This window comes from Gracilinanus agilis, unplaced genomic scaffold (assembly GCF_016433145.1).
Source record: "Gracilinanus agilis isolate LMUSP501 unplaced genomic scaffold, AgileGrace unplaced_scaffold54051, whole genome shotgun sequence".
Taxonomy (NCBI): domain Eukaryota; kingdom Metazoa; phylum Chordata; class Mammalia; order Didelphimorphia; family Didelphidae; genus Gracilinanus; species Gracilinanus agilis.
Window position 1 is genome coordinate 1 of NW_025389190.1, and position 8,919 is coordinate 8,919.

At 52.9% G+C, this 8,919-nt stretch overlaps 1 protein-coding gene across 1 annotated transcript; it reads right to left on the minus strand.

The window, feature by feature from the left end:
* Positions 1–16: 16 nt before the first annotated feature.
* Positions 17–7,786, minus strand: LOC123255917 (serine/threonine-protein phosphatase 5; the record flags this gene model as incomplete). Its single annotated transcript, XM_044684630.1, has 8 exons — positions 17–84; positions 246–333; positions 420–562; positions 968–1,073; positions 1,368–1,466; positions 1,891–1,956; positions 2,133–2,254; positions 7,639–7,786. Coding segments are annotated over 8 exons (840 nt in total), but the record flags the coding sequence as incomplete, so codon positions are not given.
* Between the last annotated feature and the right edge of the window lie 1,133 nt (positions 7,787–8,919).

Consider the following 8,919-nt stretch of genomic DNA (forward strand, 5'->3'; position numbering starts at 1 on the left):
CCCGGTCCCCCCCCACCCCCGCCGAGGGCATGTGCTCACTGACCTGGGGCTGCGGATCTGACCAGAGTAAATCACACATTGGGCCTGGGGTGGGAAGGGACAGAGGAAGGAGGAATTAGGGCCTCCTGGGCTGGGGAACTCGGGGCGCAGGGTGGCGCCGGCACTCCCAGAAGGCTCTAGGGGGAAAGCCCAGGGTGGCCACGAGAGAAGGGGCTCCCCTGCCCTCCCCGCCCCGGAGAACTCACCGGAGTCCGGGGGCTGCCGATTCCGCTCTATCTTGCGGATGTCGTCCAGGGTGACTCCGTCCTCACTGAAGAGCCCCCCGTGCATGATCTGGGGAGGTGGGAGGCAATGAGGGCCCCCCTCTTCCCCCAGCGCCCCAAGGGCTGGCCCCCTGCCCCGGCCCCACAAAGGCTTACCAGCACCTTGCCGTTGATACACTGGGCCAGGGGAAGCCACTCAAATACCTCGCTGAATAGCTCAAACATCTGGGCTGTGTATTTGGCCTTCACCTCCCCCTCAAAGCCGTAGATTTGGTTCATGTTGTCTGTCTCGTGGTTCCCTGGGGGATTTTGAGGGATGGAGGGAAGACCCTGGGCTCACAGGCCTGCTTGTTACGGCTGGGAAATGAACAGGGCTTTGGGCCTCGCCAGAGAGCACCGAGGCTCGCCCGGAAGGGGTCTCAGAGATGACTCGGAGCCCTCGTTCAGAGATGGGGAGCTCGAGGCCCATGCGAGCAGGGGGGGCCGCTTAGGGCCCCTGAGCAATAGCGCCCCACCTCCCAAGGGCCTCGTGGGAAGGACCTGAGTAACACTTCTCGAGGGGGCCGGCGACCCCTCTGTTCTCCTGGAGGCAGAGAGGGATGCTGGGGGAGGGCAGCGAGCGAGCGTGCCCGGTCTGTGAGCACACGCGCTTCCACAGACGCCCCTCTGCTCCGCCTGGGCCCAAGCCCCGGTCTCTGGCTTACCTCGGAGGAGGTGGAAGTGTTCGGGATAAAGCAGCTTGAAGCCAAAGAGGGTGAGGATCACTTCCACAGAGAAGGAGCCTCGGTCCACAAAGTCTCCATTAAATATCTACGCCAGGGGAGGCTCAGGAAAACGCGGAGGGGCCGTCAGCCCACTACCCTCCCCTGCCCCAGGCCCTCTCGCCAGAGCTGGCCAGGACCCCGGGGGCATCCGAGGGCGGCAGCCGCAGGCCACACGCAGGCGCGCACGGGCTACAGCGGAGTAACGCAGAGCAACGGAGCCGCAGAGAAACCGAGAGGGCGTCCGGGGGGCCGGGAGCAGGGCCGGGCCGGATGGAAGGAGTGCCGACGTGCCCGCTGCGGGAGGCAGCTTGGCGCGGGGCCGGCGGCCAGGAAAGGATACATAGGGGTTGGTCTCAGAAGGCAAACCATTGAGCTCAAATATGTTAAGCAGGTCATAGAACTGGCCGTGGGTGTCCCCGCAGACTGTAATCTTCTCTGTCTGAAAGAAAAGAGGCCAGGGAAGAGGGAGAGACACAGAGACAGGCAGAGACACAGAGGCCCACAGAGGGAGCAAGAGAACGACACGAGAAAGTGCAGAGGGACAGAGATGGACAGACAAAATTGGGATGGATGAGATACCAAAATGGCCCGAGGAAAAGAGGGAGGCGGAAAGAGGCAGGTAAGAGGAGGGACCAAAATGTGGGGGAGTCAAGAGACAGAGAGAGCCAGGGGGAGACAAAACCCAAAGCAGGTGAGTGCCTGCCGGGGACCCGGGCTCCCATCCCAGCTCCTCTCTCCCAGGCCTGAAGGATCCCCCCACAAGGGCCGGGCGGCATATTCTATCGTCTCCTTCACCCCACCCGCCCCTAGCCCTCAGCAGCGGGTGTCCAGCTGCTTCCTCCCACCCTCAAACACAGAGGCACCTCTTTGAGTGTGGTCTCCACCAGCGTGGTCAGTTTGGACAGGATCTCCTTCACTTGCACCAAAATCTGAGGGAAAGTGGGCCATGAGCACAGGGGAGGCCTAACCCCCACAGGTTCCCTTCCCCGCTGCTTGGAGAGTGCTTGAGTCAGGGGCCATTTTACGAAGGAGGAGACTGAGGCAGAATGGCAGTCCCAGCCCCATCCCGGGCTCCCCCACCACTGGTAGGGCAGCGGGCTGTTACCTGGTAGGCGCACTTCCTGTGGAGCTTCTTCTGCTCTTTGTACCACTGCATGAGTTCCTGCATGAAGGTCAGGGTCACTTTGCCGTTCTCGAGCTTGGGGCCGCTGTACTCGTCCTCGATGGCTGGGGGCAGAGGACAGGGATCAGCAGCTGCCCAGTCGCTCCCAAAGGAGGGGATGGGGCTGGCCACAAGGCTCTGCCCTGGGCACAAGGCATAGGCAGAGAGAACTGTTCTGCCAGGCCCGTGTGCTCAGGGCTCACGGGGGGCGACAGGAGCACCCAGGGGGAGAAGAGAGCCCTGTGGGCTGGGCCAGGCAGGGCGAGCTTCCTGGAGGAGGTGGGATTTGAGCTAGCCCTGGGAGCCCCAGAGTGGGGCCACGGAGAAGGATCTTCTTGACAACAGGAAGCTTCAGTAAAAGTGTGTGCCGAGGGGAGCAGGAGGCACGAGTGCGGGATGTCAGGGCCAGACTGAGGAGCATGGTGGGCGCGGGCAGAACCCAAAGCAGAAATGGTACAGGCTGAGACATCCAATGGGCTTCTGTGGAGAGCCAGGAGGGAGAGCCTCGAGGCCTATGAAGGGTTCCCAATGGGAGGGATCCGTCTAAGCTGGCCAGGCGGGCTCCCCTGGGGGAGGGGAGGGCACTTCAGACCACCGTGAGTTAGAAAAGGTGTCACTGGAGGTTGGGAGCCCGGAGACTCCATCCGTTCTCTGCCTGTCTTCCCTGAGGAAGATGTGCTAAGCATCTCTGAAAACAGACACATCTGGAGGGTCCAGGCAAGAGCAGACACCAGTAGGCGGGGCTGTTCTGGAACAAAGTATGGCCTTCTTTGACATTTGGGTTGTGAACCCTTTGGGCAGCCTGCCAAAGCCCTCAACCCTTCTCGGAATCTCAGTTCTAGAGACCTGAAACCAAATACACCAAACTCCAAAGGACATCACTTCTCCTGAAATCCACTGAGCAGGGCTCCTGGGGTTAGAAGCCCAGCTTCTGGGACAAAGAGGAAGGCCCAAAGATGTCCCAGAGCAGACAGTGGCTTCCTATTCAGATCCAGGATGGAGGACTCGTGTGGGGGCTTCCGGCCCTCCTCTACACTGCTCGGCCCTCCTCTACACTGCTCTCGCTCCTGCTGTCCGGAGGCTGGGACTTCAGATCTGATGCCTTTTTCTTTTTGGGACTGCCAAACAGTTTTGAAATAGAATTGAAGCACAACGATAGGCCAACAACACCTTTGCCTGTGGGCATGTGAAAGGGTGGGGACAAGCTGGAGGACAGGGAGAGGTAGGTCAAGAGAGGGGGCTTGTTTCTCAGGAGACCAAGGCATCTGGGGGATGTGCCAGATAACAACCAGTGAAAGAATCCCGGACTTCAGGCCCTGAGAGGACTGAAGAGAGCCCAAATGCCCTCAATGGCCTGGAGGGCAGTCATGGGGAAGAGGGACAAACCGTATTCTGCTTGGTCCCAGATGGTAGAATTAGTACCAACAAGGTGAAGTAGGAGAGAAGGAGATTTAAAGTTAACGTAAGGAAAAACTTGCTAACAATCCAAGCTCTCCCATAGGCTGTCCAAGGTGGCATACAGGCAGCTGTCCCAGAAAGTCAGCCAGGGGGTGAGCTTGATGGCCTCAGAGGCCCCTTAACCATACTGGACAGAGAGAAAGATGGTTGACCAGATCATGGCTGTAGTCTCTGGGCTCCAGAAGAGACCCTGACAATTCCAGAATAGTGAGTCTACAGAAGGTAAGCTGGTGAAAACCTAAGGGTCATTTGTTGTTCCCCTGCAACAATCAATACTCCAAAAACCTCAGTAAAAGGAATGATTCATCAGGGGTAGATTAAGTGAGGCCACCACCAGGGAAGGCAAGAAAACCTCACCAAGGAAACACCAAAGCCAGATACAGAGATGCAGGGCTCCCATGGCAGTGATTTGGCCAGAACCCTCCTCAGTCCATCAGAGGGGGTAGAAATAGATACCTCTCAGTCCAAGGAAGAAAGTGGAGGAAGTAGGCAAGAGCCAGGGCTGCCTTCAGTCACAGTCCCATGGGGATGAGAGCTTTGGTTCAGGAAGCAAAAAAGATAAAAAGCCAGCTGAAGTCAGATCCCTCCCCTGGAAGCTTACTCAGGGGCAGGAACCCAGGCAAGTAACCCACATACTCCACTCCTCTCCTTCCCAAAATGAAAAGGTCAAGGCAACCCAGCAGTCTAGCCTTCATAGTTTGGAGAGCAATGGGAGGGGAAGAAGCTGGAGTGTGAAGGGGGAAATGGGAATCCACTAGAGCAGGGGCCGGCAACCTTTTTGGCCATGAGAGCCATACAGTGCTCACAGTGTGGCTCCTGTAACAGCGCCTGAAAAAAAATGGACTTTATGGCTCCTGCAGGAAGAGCCATATCTGGCCCTCAAAAGAGCCAGATATGGCTCAAGAGCCATATATTGCCAACCCCTGCACTAGAGGACTGAAAGACCAAAAAATTCCCAAACAGATAAAACTACCAGAAAAGATGACAGAAGTAGAGAGTAACTAAAAAACCAAAGAGAATCTGAAGCAGAACGAATAACTATCACATCATTAAGGATACTGAACCAAGGAAACCACTGTTCTTTAGAGATCACAGAACAGTAGTAAGAACCTCCAGAATAATTTAAAATGGAAATAAAAGTTGAAAGATCATATGAGGAATAAAATTAATTAAAAAGTCAGAGCTATACAAAACTGACATTAAAGAGGGGTTATGCAAAGATAACTTCTGGATCACAGATCATCCCAAACAATATCAAAGTGAAAGGCCTAAATACCATCCTGCAGGTAAGAATATAAGAATACTGCCCACGCTTCTGAATATAGACAGCAAAGTGTGGATCCACAGAATCCAGAAATAGCCCCAGAGCAAGGAAAACAGGCTTCAAATTCCAGGGTACATACTGATTACATTTCCCAACTTCAAAAACAAAAAATAAATTCTGCAAGCAACCAAGGAGAGAAACCTATAAGTATGAAGAAAAGGTAGTTTGAATAATTCAAGAATATTTCTCTGAGAAATAGTGAAAGGAATGGAATACTATATTTCAAAAAGAAAAGGAACTTAAGCTGCAACCCAAAACAATATATCCTATACACTTAAGCCTGATCATCAATGAAACCTAAGCTTTTAATAAGCAAGGTATTTGAGACATTCTTGCAAAAATAAACTCACAAAAGGAAGCAGGTTATTTGACCTGTAAATGGCCCAAACAAAAGGAACACAAGAAAGATAAATTATTTTTTTCAAAAAAAGGACTAAGTAAGGAAATTAGTTCTCCTAAGTAAACTCAGACCCTGAAGATTTATGGGAAAGAAGTATATTGATTTATTCTGTGATTTAGGGGTGTTCCTCCCTTCATCCTCAATACAGGTCACATCCCCACCACATTTAATGAGTGTGGATGGTCTTTATTCACTGGTGATACGTCAGCTCGGCTCCATGCTGAAGTGGCATGGTCTTCAGACAAGGCCTCCTCTCCGCAAAGCCTGAAATCAAAGGCTTTGGGGCCTGATAGAGCCTGCCCGAGTGTGTACTCTGCTAGCAGACCCTTTGGTCATGTCTCAGGGAGCTTCATGGTCCAAGGATGAGAAAGGAGATCCTAAAAGGCTGGGATAGTAATTAAGATAGCAGGGGAGAAGAAAGAGCCTGGCCTGGGATGATGGCCAGAGAAATGGACCAGACCTTTCAGCTTAGGAACAGCTTCAGGAGGTGAAGAGGGAAAGACCAAGGCTCTTTGTGAGCTGTCTCAAAGCTCTCCTTCTTGCCACAGGAGGTAAGTTTGACCTCAATGGCTGACTTCACATAAAAGCTAGTAGAAAACTTGTTAAGGATATCATAAGGATTCCTACTCAGGTCCAGGTTGGGCTAGGGCCGTCTTGACAAACCTATGGCATGTGTGGCAGAGGGGGCTTCTCCCTTTCCCCTCTCCATGTGAGCCTGAGGACATTTCTCTCATCACCTGCCCCTCTGCCCAGCAGCCCAATGGGAGCACTTTCTCCCTCCCCTGTATGGGGTAAGATATGGGGCTCACATGCCATGTGAGGGTTGCAGTTTGGGTACTTGGTCTCTAAAAGATTCACCATCACTGGGCAAGGGGGGTGGGGGGGTCTTCAGATGATCTCTTTCAACTCTGAAATTTATGGCTCCTTAGAGACCAGAGCCATTTGGAAGAAATGACAGGGTGCTGTCAGCTGGATCTCCCTAATCTTTGAGGTTAACATTAAATGGTCCAGCCTTGACTTTCTACAGTGTACTTGAAGACAGAATTGGAGGGACCATGGAGCTGATTTTATTCTTGGGGAAGTGGTGGGGGGAGAGGGAAAGAGGATATTATTCTTATTCTATACTCTGAGAAGCAGGATGTGAAAAAAACAGAGGCAGCATTAATAATGAGTAGCTGATCAGTAATGGAGGGAAGAATAAGAAACTAGCAGGAGGATTCCATCAGAGTCTAGCTTCTGAAATAAGGTAACACAAAACAAAGTTCAAATAAGACTCAACAGATTTTAGTAAGATTCTTCCTTCCCCAGCTTGGAGACAGATAGGAAGGATGGGAGAAATAGTGAAGGGGGCAGGGAAAAAAGAGAGATGAAAAATCAAGAGGATGAGGGAGAGGGGAAAGAGGATGAGAGCAAGAAGATGGAAGAAATGGGGGAGAAGGGAGAGGGAAATAGGAGGAAGAGGAAGGACGAGAGGGGAGAGAAGAGAAGGTGGCAAGGCAGAGGAGATACTGGGTGAGAGGGAGATTAGGAGAGAAGGTCCTGGAAGGATAGAATGGAGGGAAGATGGCACCAATGGCAACAAGAACAAAGAGAGCAACAACGGCTCATGTTTATGGAGCATGTTCCCTGTCAGCCCTCTATGTGGTATGTGGTAAGAGTGTCACTAGTTTTACCAATGAGGAAAGACACTAGGAAGTGAGAAATGGCCCAAGGCCAGGTAACAAGAGCCAGCCCAACAAGTTGGGAGAAGAGCAGACTGGCAACATGGGCAGGCCCATGCCTAGGTGCACCCCAAGGTCCTTGCCAGCTCTTCTGTTGGGGAGACAAAAGGGGTGGCATTCCCTCAGGCTGCAGAGGCTGGGAGTGGAGGGAATGAGTCATGGGGTCTTAGTATTTGGGAAAGGAGTAGAATCCGGCCAGCCAGATTTAAGCACCAGGAAAGAGTGGTAAAGATGTACAACATGGAGGAACCGTGCCCTACGTCTGGCTTTGGAGACAGCTACCACTCTGATTCAGTGGGAGAATGGAGCTGGCTATAACAGCCTCAGCACCACTGCCGAGGGAATGGAAAGACCTGATGAAGAGGAGACTCATATGCTAAGCCAACGTGCTCCTGTTCCTGAGCAGAGGCACCTCACTGGGCAGTGGGATGGGTCTGGGGCCTCACAGGACGCACTGTGGAGCGTCAGGTGTAGTGGCCCCAGTGGCCAGCCAAGGAGCCGCCCACATTCCCTCCTGCCTCCCAGGTGGGCCGGGGGGAGACTCACTCATGCTCTCGATATCTAAGGAGTCCACAACTGAACGCTTGTGCTCATCCCCCGCGATGGCTCGCTCAAAGGCCTTCTGCCTCACAATCTTGTTGCACTCCTGGTACTTCATCTTGGCGTCCTTGTCATTGGGCTTGACTTTCACCACCTGGACAGGGAGATGGGGATGTGCAAGTCAGTGGACAGACAGACAGAGGGGAGGAAGCTATGCCCAAGAGGCGGGGCCCCCAAGACCCTCTAATCTATATCACTACATTTTCAAGGTGAAAGGATTTTAGAGACCATTTTACTGATGAGGAGAGGGGGACAGGCCTAGGCCCTTCCTAGTGTCCACTAGGCCAGAAGGGGCTGGATACATTTCTTAGGTCTCTGTACACTTTTCTCTGACTTGCTCAGGGACAGATTTCAAGTCATAGATATGGAATTCAAACCCAGATCTTTTGAACTTTCCACAACAGCCCTTCCCACTGGCCTGGGCAGAAACAAGCAACATTCCAGGGCCCAAGACTAGCCTCTGGCATCTTGTGCCCCACCTATATATGGGATCATCCTCAACCCTGGGCTCGTGCAGCCCAAGATGCTCTCAAGAAACTTGACCACTGGCCTGGCTTTGGGAAGAAAAAAGGGGAGGACCACCTTCTGCTTTGGAGGATCTAACCTAACAAGGAACAACTTTTGAGTAGTAGTCAGTGGTGTCCCAAACCATCTTGGGGAACCTGAACCTTAAGAAAGGACAAATGCGGGGGAGGCAGACTGAAAAACTTGGGGTGAATCCAGCAGGGCTTCCTGAAGGGAAGGACACCTGCAAAGAAGGGAGGGGCATGGCTTGGGGAAGAGGCAGAAAGACTGAAAGTGAGGGGGTGAGGAGGAATGACAGGAGGAGCACACACCTGGCAGTTGGAGAGAAAAAATAGAGAGACAGAGAGAGGGAGACAGAGAAGGAGAGGGAGACAGAGAGGGAGACAGAGAGAGAGAGAGAGACAGAGAGACAGAGACAGAGACAGAGAGAGACAGAGAGCAAGAGAGGGAGAAAGAGAGACAGAGAGAGAGAGAGGGAGAGGAAGACAGGGAAAGGGAGAGGGGGGGAGAGGGTGAGAGAGAGAGAAATAGAGAGGGAGAAGGTGAGAGAGAGAGAGAGAGAAATAGAGGGAGAGAGAGAAAGAGAGAGAGGGAGAGAGAGACAGAGACAGAGAAAGAGAGGGAAAAAGAGAGAGAGAGAGAGAGACAGAGAGGGAGAGGAAGACAGGGAAAGGGAAAGAGAGGGAGAGGGTGAGAGAGAGA